General features: G+C 43.6%; 1 protein-coding gene across 3 annotated transcripts in view; it reads left to right on the forward strand.

Moving 5' to 3' along the window:
* The first annotated feature begins 376 nt into the window (after positions 1–376).
* The window catches only part of PREX1 (phosphatidylinositol-3,4,5-trisphosphate dependent Rac exchange factor 1), a 144,680-nt gene continuing 131,909 nt past the window's right edge, over positions 377–13,147 (forward strand). For all 3 annotated transcript variants that reach the window (XM_039563286.1, XM_039563288.1, XM_039563289.1), the window contains exon 1: positions 377–726. In XM_039563286.1, the coding sequence (XP_039419220.1) occupies positions 571–726 (156 nt within the window). In that variant the 5' untranslated portion in view covers positions 377–570. The remainder of the gene's footprint in view (positions 727–13,147) is intronic.

Raw genomic sequence — 13,147 nt, forward strand, 5'->3', positions numbered from 1 at the left:
CGTGTGGCGCGGGGGCGAGTCCAGCGCCCGGCTGTGCTGCGTGGCTGCGCTGTGCGGGCTGTGCAGCAACGCAACGGGAGGAGAGCAAGGAGGCGAGAGGCGCGGAACGTGGGGGTCTGCCGCGCAAGGGGCGTGAGGGGAGTGTATGTTGGAGGGGGATAAGGGAGTGCGGGTGCGAGGCGGTGTCTGTGTCTGCGTGTGTGAGGGGCTGCGCGCGAGCAGCACCCGCGCCTGTGAGAGCGTGCGGGACCAGGAGATGAGGAGGCCGCACGCCCGTCGCTCTCGCCCCGCCCCGCTGCCTTCCGCCGGCCCGGATAGGCCCCCGGGGCCGGGCTTCGCCGCCTGTGCCCGCCCCGTCCCTCCTTCCCCTCGCTCCCCTCCCTGCCCCCGGGACTTCCCTTCGCGCTCTATTCAGCGGTGCCGCGCCGCTAGCCCGGTATGTCCCGCAGCCGGGCTTCGCTCAGCGCCCGGCTTCTGTAACGCCTCCACTCGCGGGCGAGGCAGGGCCGAGGGGGCCATGGGGGGCTCCTGAGGGAGCGGGGAGCGGAGCGCCCGGCCCGCCTCGCCACCATGGAGCCGCCGCCGCCGCCCGGCGCCCCCAGCGCCGCCGAGCCCGCCGGCTGCCCCAAGGACACCGACCGCCAGCTGCGCCTCCGCCTTTGCGTCCTCAACGAGATCCTCAGCACTGAGCGCGACTACGTGGGGACCCTCCGCTTCCTGCAGTCGGTGAGTGGCACCGCGGGGCTGGGGAGCGCCCTCGGGGGCATCGCGGGGCCGGGCGGACGGCCCGGAGCGGCTCCTCCCGGCGGGCCGGGGGCTGCGAGGGCGGCGGGGCAGCGCGGGGGCACAGCTTGTGGAAGTGCCCGTGCCCGGGTCCGCACGGCCGAGAGGGAGTTTCTGTTCGAGAGGCCGCGGGGCGGGGGACGAGCGGGGGACGAGCGGGGGACGAGCGCTTGAGAGCGCGGGGCCGGCAGAGCCGCGGTTCTCTCGCCCCCGCCGCGGAGCGCGGGCAGCGTCGGCCCCGCAGCGTTCCCGGCCCCACGGGGTGGCCGGAACGGACCCGGGAATGGATCTGCTCTTTGGTTGTTGTTTACAAGTTGCTTTTACATCCACTTGGAAAATCTACCCTTGCTGCCACTTATTTATAAATAAATACTGTATATATATCTTTGTTTAATGGTAAACATAAATTTGTGATTGTGCTGGGTGTGTCTGTGCATGTGGAAACAATTATACCTGCCTCTGAAATTATCCACGGGCTAGTTCAGAAGAAAAAAATCCATCTGGATATTTCCATTTTCCTATGTAGGCTCTAAATGTGGAATTCATCTGTGTACCACCACACTCCTGCAAATAACTAGAAGAGTCTGCAGTAAAAGTTACTAGATAACAGATATATCATAATAAAAAAAGGAAGAAGAATAAACTAGTGATCACACAGAGATCAAGAATCAAAGCAAAGGAAGTCTCTGCAGAGATTTCTAAAAGATTGGTCAGGGCAGAAATTCTTTCTGGTGTTTTCCTAGATAAAAACTAAACTCTGGTTTCATCTGAATGGGCTTAGACCCTGGGCCCCTTTTGACCTGTCCTTCTGGCAAGATTTTTGTTTGTCTTTTAAAATCAGTTTGTCTTCAGTGTTTTTCACCCAAGTGGCAAACTGTCTACCATAAAAGATAAATGACAAGGATGTGGTTGCTTTATGAACTGGTCTCTACTTCAACCCTCCTCTTCTCTCTCCAGTAGTTGAACTCAGAACCTTTAATTTGAGTTTTCCAACTGAAGTGCCAGTTAGTTTAATTTAGAACTGTGGTTCTGTCTCAGTGCGAGGAGGTTCTTATAAAAGCTGTAAGTTGTAGAAGTGCCCCACCCTACAGACAAAACAAAGCAAAAATCCCTCAGAAAACTCCTCTGTCCTAAGTACTGAATTTGAGATTTTGTTAGCTGCAGGCTAGAATGTAGATTCAAGCTATATATTTTTAATTTCAGTTCTTAAAGCTAAACGTATTCACAGTGTCAGCTAAATGGGATTTTCATATATTAAAAAAACAAATCAGGTCTTTTATTTATTTGTATTCATTAACTTGGCAGTTTTCATTAGAACAGTAGTGAGTAATATGCCCTAGGTAATGGCAGGAGAATATCCTGACTGAGTGCACTCGCTGAGGTCTTGGCTGGCACTGCTGGCAGTCAGAGTCCTTCCGAGGCACTTTGTTACCGGGTGTAGAGTGGCTATAGTATAATCTTGCGGGTTGGTTCTGGAAGTGCAGCTTTACGCCCTTACAGAATTTGTGTTTTGTTAATTATGTTTGAATAAAGCACTGAGGGATAGGATCTTTCTTATCTCTGGGCCTTAGTTTAGAGCAGCATTCATACACAGGCTTAACTTTATGCACATGTCAAATATTCATGTGCTGTCCTAAATAATGTTAGTTTCTTCAGTCATTGACCTACATCTTATGTACTGAATCTCTGTACAACTGCATTTGGATAGCTGAATGGTGTTAGCCCCAGAGAAAGGAGAATGAGGATCTACTGCAGTGTCTGAGGGTAAAAGAGCAGTAGTGGGATGAAATTTTTTAAAATAAAATTTGGAGTATGAAATATTTCCTGCATAAATTATGCGGATGGCCGTAAGTTAATCCTTCTAACAAGACAGCCCACAAGAATGAGCTCTGCCCCGCCTCCCACATTGGACAGCTGACACAACATGCAAGGATAATACCATCTATATCTTCACTGAGATTCGATGCAGTTATAGGCCTAACATTTTGCCTTATGACACTAATGAAAGTACTGCTGTAGCCCTGGGACTCTATTCTCAACTCTGCTTGGCCTCACAAATGCAGGCCACATAACTCCCATTTGTTGGCTTTCCTGAGCATGCTGGCATCGCTGCACAGGAACCACCCCTCCTGCCCTATGGGTCTCTGTCTCCCCAGCTCACGTTCTGCATGAGCAGCACTTACCCAGTGCAAAATAAACGTAGACTGTTCTACTTCCTGGGGTAACGCGCCAGGTTAACGCTCCAGTGTGATTGGGCAAGGTTAGTTGTTTTTTCCATAATGTGAATTGTACTGAAATGGTCCAGTACAATTGATCCAGAAGTAATTTTGGCTGCACTGAAAGACTGCAGTTCTGTGCAGGAGAACTGCAGTACCCAGATCTTCTGGAAACTTGTTCCTGTCAAAAAGGAGATGAGAGAGATGTGGGTTATGGGTTCCTTTGCTTAAGAAACTTCAACAGCTTGGGTTAAATAAAGGAAGACTAAATTTCATATCTTTCTATCACCATAATGAGTTTTCTCCAAGTAGGCTGGGACAGTTGTACTTATGTGAGGGAATCTGTGCTCTTGGTTAAATATTTGCTATTGAAGCCCTAGTACTCATTAAGTGTTCTCAATAAACAATGTTTCAAAAAGCAAACAGCTAAATTCTATGGGTTTATTCACAGCACTGAAGTTGCTTGCTAGCAGCAGCTTCCTGTGTTCCCTGGTAATGTAAAAGAATCTCTTAAGTATTTAAAATCTTGTAAGTATTTAATACTATGCATTTGCAAATAAATCAAAGTAACTTCAATTTACTTACAGTATTTTAATCTGTTTTAGGAGATGAATATACGATCATATTTAAGGAAAGGTTTCCTTTTTCTTTTCTTTTTCTATGCTTAGAAACGTTTTCCCACTAAGCTGCAGGGGAAAATAAGTTCATTATTAGCATGAGGACATAGTCCTTACTTGCTTTGCCTAAAAGATTGTGGTCCATATTTTGCTTTCATTAACTAATAAAGTGAATATCATTAAAGTTGTAGAACATGGAGTTCTATTTTCTAACAATAAAAATTGTGTTAGTCACTTTTAAGAATATTTTGCTGTGAGTTTTGTACTCATTTAATGAAAATGCTACAGATGTTTACGTATTTAAATAAAATTTAGTCTCTAGAATTGGTTATGTTTTATACCTAAAGTAATTTTGACAAATGGAATTATATCTGCAAACTTACCTTAGGTGTCCCATCATTTTTCACTTTGTATATGATTTGTAATAATTTTATTCCATTTAATTTTGGACATGAGAAGGCGTTTCTCGTATTTTGCTCGTATTTAGTTTCTGGTACTCCTGTTGATATTTTTATTATATGTGTGTGTATATATATAATATATACATTATATGTGTATTATCTATTATAGTATAATGTATCATAACTATGGGGAGAATGAAACCCAATAGCTTTACCCTGTGGTTTGTTCCTTACAAGGTGAGATGATCAATTGCAAGGGATATAGCTGTTTTTTAAAACAGAGTCTGGATTTTACATTAAATTGTAATATAATACAGATACGATACTACATGTATGCCATCATTTCAATAGTCCTAGTTGTCCTAGATATTTCTTCAAAATAAGGAAGGAGAGGGGGGAAAACTCTTCTACCAGCTCACAGCTGATGACCTGAAGTTAATGATTTAGTTATGAATATACACATGCCATATTGTGTCCTGTCCTATTTGCTATTTTGTTAGGCAGGGATGATATTATTGCAAATTATGGCATCGTCCTTGAAGAAATGCTGTGTAGCACAGGAGTACTAATAGACAATATTGCAGTTATGCAGCTGTGTTACTAGCTGTACTAGTAGAGGCTCGTTACACAGCCAAACTTTTTAAGCAGCAGGGAGAACTTCATGTAGCAGATGGAAATGTACTGCTGCTAACATCATTAAAGAGCTACTGATCACAGAAGAAGCAAAGTGGAAAATTGTCAGAACCTAATGGAACTTTAGTAAAAGTTTCAGGAGTAAGATAAACTTCAAAGACATAAAGGCAGATAATTCTGTTGTAAGTCTCTGGTGTGATCATAAACCATAAGGATTTTCAGTCTCCAGACTTTAAGGTTCAATTAATTCTTTGGCCTCTTTTAACTCTGTAACGTGTACAGAAATGTTTATATTGTCTTACGTAATTCTGTAAATATTTCTTTTTTTGTGTGACAGAATCAAACCGGGTGATAATTTAGTTAGTGACCAGTTGGATAAATGCCAGGATCTGTCTGGTGGCGTGCAGTCCTGTGCAGAATGTGGGGCTGCCAGCGCACTACTGAGGTGCAGTATCTGCAGGGTGCAGCCCCCAGGCTTACCCAGCGCTAGCTAGCTGTTCTTGCTTATAGTGTTAGTTGGTATGGAGAAGTCATGCACAGTTTGTTGAGAAAAGAAAGGTTGTGGTGTGTTTGACTGCTGCATGGTCATTCCACAGAATCCCAGTCAAATCTAACACTAATATTTCAGTGACTAAAGACCAGCTCTCAAGTAAGGAGACACAGGAGCCCTGAGCAATTTCAGACATACTCATTGACCATCGTTCTAAAAATAGATTGAATAGTGAATACACAGCAGTTAGCTGTCAGTTTTTTAAAGTTTGTTCTTCCCAGTTTGTAGATTTAATCATATGAATTACATGTGGAAATGTTGGAGCAGTAGTCATCCAATACACGAGACTGCAGTGGTAGGTATTTTGTTGCATCACTTTCCCCCCCCCCATTCTTTTATTTCATTGAACACTCAGTTCAAACCTGCACATGCAGCTCCCACAGCTTAGATAATTGCAAATCTATAAAGCCAAAATGTTCTCTACGTTGTATATAAATATGTCTCTTTCATCTTTCCAAAGACAAACCACCAGCTTGTTATTTCAATGTCAGAGTGACAGGATGTACTTTTAGCTTGAGCAATTGCTGTTTGTTCTGTGCAGGCATGAAAGCAGTAGGAAAGGTGAATTGTTCTTACCAGATAGGTATCAAATTGGATAAGTAATTGTACCAGTATTATTTTTAGGTTTTAGTATCATGCATTCCTGTATTTTTATATGAAAACTAGAAGTCGTCCTCAGTCCTATCAATTGTATAAGTGTTACATTAGGACACGTGCCATCAGATAAATTAGCCCACATCCTACAGACTCAAAATATTTATGTTTTGCTCCCCTTTCTTGCTTGCTTTGTAGTTGTAAATGATCTATCTCTGGATTTTGCACTCCACCCATCTTGAAACATGATAAGCATCACAGGCCTTTTTTTTTTTTTCTCCTCATTCCCTTTCTATTTCACGATCTTGTTTGCATCCAAGATGAGGCTCTGGTGCTCTAATAGAGTAGCAAACAGACCATTTGTCTCAGCTGTGAGCTGTGGTTTCCTGTCCTACCCTGTTCTCTGCCTGTTCACCCTCAGTAGATACAGATACACGCTGATTCTGGAAGGTGTACCATATGCTTTGGGTAATGTTGCTCCCTTATTACAAGACAGCTAAAAGAACATTTGGGGGAGAGGAAGGAGATGGGAAAGGAAATTGTTTGGAAGTGATCTAAATTGGCTTTGCTGTTCTGTTATTTTGGGTCAGTTGGTCACCTATAGCCAGTTGTTAGGACTGCAAATGATCAAGATGTTCTTCTGTTTAGTTTTAAAGTCATGGAGCTTTTTTTTTTAAAAGCCTGGTTCCTGATATATATAAATTGAGGAATATCACAGCTTTTATTTAAAATGACATATTTGTAGCCCTTCTGGTTGTAAAACATGAATTGAAGATAGAACATTAGCAAAACAAAAATGCTCCTGGGTTTTTAGGGGCTTTTGTTATGACTCTTGAATTTAGGGTTGGCAATTCTGCTCATAGAGTTTTCTGTTTAGACCAAGTGTAGTGCAAAATTAGCTGCTAATGGCTGAAATGCAAATAGACTAAAAGGTTCTTTTGCCCTGGATACAAAAAAAGAAAGTGAAGAAAACAGTCTGGATGTAGAAAAATGAAGCAAAAGTGAAAAACTGAAAAGCAAAACAAAGCAAAGAGAAAGCTCAGAAAATATTTATTCTTCTGAGCCTGTGGTCTAGAGAGCCCAGTTTACAGTCACAGGTCTACGATCAGGGCTGTAGGATCCAGATTACCCAGGTTCTCTCCTGCTCTGAGATGTATGAGCTTAGTGGGTCGCTTTGAAAATAGTGTGCTGAGCCCATGCCTTTTGTAGTGAGGCTTTACAAATCAGAGTTATGTAGGAGTACAACAGGTTTTTTGTATGAATGAAGGTGTTCATTCTTTTTGTACTCTCACAGAACTTCCATGGTGAGAAAATATCAATAAATCCCCTGTGTAGTTTCACCAGTTTACTGCCATACAGGTGAGAATTAAAACTACTTTCTCTTTGCTTCCCTTAACTCATTCCAGCTTGGTGTGCATCTGACTCCTGTTACCCTTTATCTCAGACCTACTTTGGTCTTATTACATCCTTTGGAATGAGGTGTCTGACCTCGTTCTGGCTCTGCATCTCTCCCTCCTCTTGGTTGCTGTGCTGTGATCCTTTTGCCGTTTGTCCCTCCCTCTCATTTCAGGCATGCCAGTTGTTGTTTGAATATGTGCCATGATCTCTGAGGGAGGAGGGAGTGCTTGGCTTCCCTGGGCTTTCCCAGAGCCATGCTGGTGCCTCTGCAACAAAACTCCCTTGCAATAGCACTCTGGGAGCTGAGGGAAAGGAGGGACAGAGACCCTGGGCTCTGGCAGGAAAGGGCATGGGGATCAAAAAGTGAGCCAAGCATCCCAGAGAGCAGAGTATTAGAGTTGCTTGGTATATAGCTGAATGCATGTTTGATTTTACAACATTTCGGGCTGATGTTTGCAGGAAGCAGACTGATACCCATTATGAGAGCTTGTTTGTCCCTAAATATAGGAAGCAAAATAGTTTAAAAGTTTTGATAATTTTCCACTCCCCAGTTCACACAGTATTTCTGCCCTAGGCAGGAGTACTGGTTTGCAGGGATGGGAAATGTGATTCTTCAATTTTACATTGTATTGTAGAATCATGAAACAAAGCCTTGGAGAGAATCTTGACAAACCATCCCATCCTGTTCTGATAGGAAAAGATCTTCATTTCTGATGGTTTACCCTTGTTGTTTAGATGTTGTTAGTATTAGAAAGGTCTTCTTAATGCCTAACATAATGTCTAATCTTTTTTGCAGTGCTGTTTATTTCTTTGCATCAATCCCATAAATATTTCAAGAATGTTTTCACATTTTGCTTCAGATTATGCTATATTGTCAAATTGTTTAACTTTTCTTTCTCAAAAACTATTTAATTTTACTTCTGTAGTTCCTGTGCTGTTATCTGGATTCTCTAATGTATGTCCTGAACTCTAGTGCCCAAAACACCAGGTGCAAGACATTTCCAAGGTTTTAGCAGTACCAAGTGAGGGAGTGGATTACTTCACAGGTTTTGTAGAGTATACAGAGTATTATTGTCGCAGGAGAGCCTTGTACCTGCATTTGAGGACAACTCATTGCTCATACCAGCAACTGTGACTAGGTGTTGGCATAAAGCATTTATGGGAGCAGTCTAGCATTCAGACTTCTGGGGGGTACCCTGCAAGTGCAACACTGAACCCCCCTATGGGGAAGAGAGTGATGTGTTTGCAGGCCAGCTTTCCAATGTGTACATCCTGGCAGTCCCAGAGGCATCCGCCACAGAGGGTATCTGAGACTTGAAAAAGCAGGATCTCCCAAGTGCAGTGTTTGCCTTTGGGCACCCAGATGAGTCTGTGACAGATGAAGCTTTCAAGAAATTACTTATTTCTGTTGCCTGCCTGTTGTTTGCTTCAGGCACTTGCAAGAAAATATAAAGGGACTGTGTGAATTTCTTCTTTCCAGCTGTAGAATCCCTTTTCTGTTTTTGTCTCCCCAAATGGATTTCCAGCCTGCAATGGTAAAGGCCTTGCACAGTTGTGGTGTGGTTTAGGATGTAAATGGTGATGTATCTTTTGATTTTGATGATGCTTGCAATTCCTGTGCAAATGGCAGCTTGTCCTGGTTACCAGGAGTGAGTACATCTAGAGACAAGAAAAGATTTAAAATAAGCAACCATGTCGTTTCTCAGTCAGCTACAAAGACTTCCTTGTGGAGCAGTGCAGTTCATGCAAAGCCATCTCATCCGGACTGAACACTACCTTTGACTGCTTTTCCCTTCTGTATCGTAGAATGAGGCTTGGTCTGGGAATTGCACCAACAGCATGCCTGAAATCTGACCAAAATCTTGGATTTAGATATTACTGCGGATGAAGAGTCCTGCCTAATTACCCAGTCAGATGTGATTAAAGCTTTCACACTACCTCTGCAGGTGTGATTGAATCAAGCTGTAACAGAAATAGAGAACTGCAGTGGATCTGTACTGGGACAGAACCTTAGGGTGGCTGTCTGGTTAAAACATCTGACTTCTGCATGTCACCTTCACCTTCTGTAGATTCCACTCATCTGAAGAGACCTTGGCTCCCTTTGAACTGCAGATCTCAAGAGCAGAGTAAGAGAAAACAGCTCTGTGATGAGAAAACAGTTCCTTCACTCTTCCTAATGAGTCTTCCTCCTTGCTTACACAGCTGAATGCCATATGTCAGGCCATGAGACACTGATTGCCCAAAGCTGAATGTTGCTCTGATAGGCCCCTTCAAACCCATGGACAGAAAGACAGATATTGACTGTTCTGGCATTGTGAGGCTTATGCCTTAGGCCTGTCTGCCCTTTCACCCAGTGTTATCAGCACAAGAACTTGTTACAAACTGGCTGGCAATGTCACTTCCTACAGTTCTGGAAACAGTGACAATTTTATGTCATGTATCTTTGAGTTGCAGAGTGGGCAATAGATTTCTAAACCCTGATTATTTAAATGTGAGTATGGTTACTGAGATGATGGGACTGTGGAACTGAGTTACAGGAACATTTAGGTTCATGTGAGGATACTGGGTCATTCTCACTGCTGCTCCCGTTGCTGAAATTATTTTTACGGAAGCATATCAGCCATAGAAATAATACCTTGTTGCAATTAATCTGATGTCTCATGACTCATAGAATAAATTTTGTGACCATTCTCAACCTGACTTTCATTTTGTACTTCTGGTTTTGCTGTGGTCAGTTCTTGTGCCAACAGGTTAATTTGTTGCTTCCCAAACCACTTTGCTTATCTAAAATGAGGACACTTTTTTTTTTTAACAGGTGCAGTTGTTTAGTCCTTAAAAATCTTTCTAGACTAATCATAATTTATTTGGCTCAGTAAAACACTTTCAGTTAACAAAAAAAAGAAGGAGCAAACAATCGGATAGGCAGAGTGCTGATTATATATTCCCTGTGGATTTGTCAGTTGTTAAGTTGCCACTAGCTAAGTGATAGGACCAGCATTTCCAGGGCTCCTGTCTCAAGCATATATTAGGAGCTGTTTGACAGTATGTTTTGGGTGTGAAACTTGATGTGATTGGGCCAGGAGTTTGCCTTGCACAAATCAGGGTGCTGGTTTAGTTGTGAACCAGAGCCACTAGTGATACCAAAACCACATCCTTTCTGCTGACATGTCTTGGCCCAGGGTGTCAGAATGAGCAAATGCTGATCCTTGAGAGCCACAGTGCTTGCCCCTTGCCTGAGAGCACCTCTTTTACAGAGAGGTTGCTGCAGTCCTTTGCACCAGTGACCATGACTGCTGAGCTTGCCACTAAGGAGTGATGTTTATCTGAGCAATTTACTAAGAAACAGCTTTAAACCCATGAGTCTCATTTTACTGGATGTCTGCCAGACGTTTACTACCTTTGTACATGACAGAATGGGTTTAGATTTTAAAAAAGCCTAGCAACATCATCCATATCCTCTTACACCTTCTTTTATTTACAGTAAATCACATTAGTGATAATACCTTTGTCTTGAAAGTTTTGCCTGCTCATGCTTCTGGCATTCTAGCATGGCTTGAGTAATTTGGAGCAACCTGTAATGGGATACATGAGGGAAATACTTGTCAGGAAAGAGGGGAAAACATAAAAGGTTGCATTCAGGGATTGTTTTGGATGCTGAGGAAGCTGGCAATGAGAGGAGTTTCCTGATATTCGAAGTGTGTGTGTCACTGGTGGAGAGCCTTGTTTTGGCGGCAGACTCCTGATAAGAACTCACTAAAATGCAAATTCTTATCTCAGACAGGTGGGGGTGGGTTTCAGCTACACAGCAAAGTCTCTGTCTAATCTGGCAACTGCTTTGAATGCATCACCTCAGGGAGTCTTGGCTGTTAACCTCATCACTAGGTGGCTAAAGAAGCCCCTTCCATTTTGTATGAAGGGGCACTAACAGAAGGTTATAAAAGTTTTTTGGACTCGCAAACCTGATTCTTAAAATAGCATCCATGTTGTTGTGGGAAAAATGGACAAGCTTAATGTAGGTATACATGAGTAGGCTGTGTGCTATTTAATATGTAGGTCACAGAGGAGAAGGCATGGATGCCAAAGTTTATCTGTTAGAGCTGATCAGTGGTTAATGCCCTGTATTGTTAAGCAAGAGACTTAAGCTACAAATGTAGTAAACAAAACAGTGCCAGGCTTTACTCTTAGGCCCTGTGGCCAACTGGCATGATCTGGTCCTGTCTTGTACCATTGAACTCTTGAGTCTCAAAGCAGGATAGCTGCATTAAGACTGCCTACTGGGAATGGTCCTTGGCCTCTCCTAACTGGCACCATACCTGAGAATGGTTTGGGAGAATGCTAGAAGGCCCAGGTCAGAGCATGCCAGGAAACATTCTCCCAGTTTTCTCCCAGAATTGCAAGGCTCAGGGGTGTGTCCTGGCCTTATGGGCTCACCAGTGGAGGCATGGCCCTACATTCCACCCCAGGCTCCGGCATTTATTGCTAAAGCAGGGTTCTGGTACATGGGAGCTCATACCCAGACCCAGTGCTAGCTTTTCCTTGAGGGTGGTCAATGTGGGTGGTTATATTTCTGATGCTTTGTTGTTACATGAAAGTTCTAGGTGCCAGGCCAGAAGTGCTAGAAATACGTTCTGTCAGCCTTCCTTAGATCTTTGTCATTACTGACTCTTGCCATCATTACTTGAGATCTTTTATTTTGTTTAATCTGTGGAGGAGGAGACAGAAAGGAAATACAGTTTGAATGGCTGTCGACTACTTCAGGGCAGTGTGAAAAGGAACTGGATGTTAATTACCTAACTCGGTGTCACCACTGACAGTTGTCAGCTGAAGATATTGTAGACTGAAAGTACTTTGGCCCTTCATATGAAGGGTGCTTGATCATTTCTCTTTTATTTACTTCCCTTTTTATTGGAGAAAATCAAAGGCTTCAAATGATAATCACTGGGCACTTGGATATAATTTTTTAGCTTGTATCCCTCTGGGTGCTGGTGGTTCTGTTTGTTGTATTACTAAAACTGTGCTCAGAAATCAGTTCAGATGGGAAGCAGCTGTTTGTGAGGAGAGGGTGTTGACAAGACAATAAGGGCAGAACAGTGGGGGAAGTTTTCCAAAGAGAGCTGCAGAAGTGTGTTTGCTTTGAGCGTTGGTTTGTCAGAGGCATGATCCGTCAACAGGAAAAGGAGAGATGCATATTGGGGAGACACTTTCCACAGAGTTTACCTCCTTTGTTGGCTCTTAAAAATGTACGTGGGAAGCCACCACTGTTAAAAATACATGTCCCCTCCTCGGTGCTGGCACAAGTCGTCTGTTCACATGAGGAGAATTGTTGGGGTCCCTCCCCCTGCTGTGTGGTCCTGGGAGCGGGGCCCTGAGGGGAGGTACGGGGTTTCCCTGCCCCGGTCAGCCTCCTTCCCCCCTGGTTGGTTTGTGTTCCCCTGCCCAGGGGAAGGACCCTGGGTCCCGTGATTGATGCAGTTTCCTCGGCATCCTCAGCCATGCGGCTGGGAAGATAAACATCTCTGAAAATATCTACCAAGAATCGGTCCATATATTTCTTTTCCACGGGCCTCGTTGTCTGATACATGTGTTGCAGTATCCCCACTGTAACAGAGAGTGTGTTCTGAAAACTTGTTGGTAAATAAGTAATGATTTTCAGGCTATATGGACCAAAGAGAGTATTTTTGGGAGGTATAGTTGAGAAATGAGATTTACCAATTAAATTATTTGTACAAGACGAAAGTACTGCACGAGATTTTAACTTAGTCGTTAAACGGTACAGGGGACGTGAAATATGGTGCACTGAGTGTTGCAGTACCTGTTTTGCTGGGTTTTTTACTGAGTAGGCCTTCAACTTTGCCAGCACTGAACTTCTGGGGTTGTGCTGTATTCAGTCTTCTGGCTGTGACGTTGCCTCCATGTTCTTGCTTTCCAATGATTGCAAAGCCCTTGTGCAAGGAC

The sequence above is a fragment of the Corvus cornix genome, chromosome 20 (genome assembly GCF_000738735.6).
Source record: "Corvus cornix cornix isolate S_Up_H32 chromosome 20, ASM73873v5, whole genome shotgun sequence".
Lineage (NCBI taxonomy): Eukaryota > Metazoa > Chordata > Aves > Passeriformes > Corvidae > Corvus > Corvus cornix.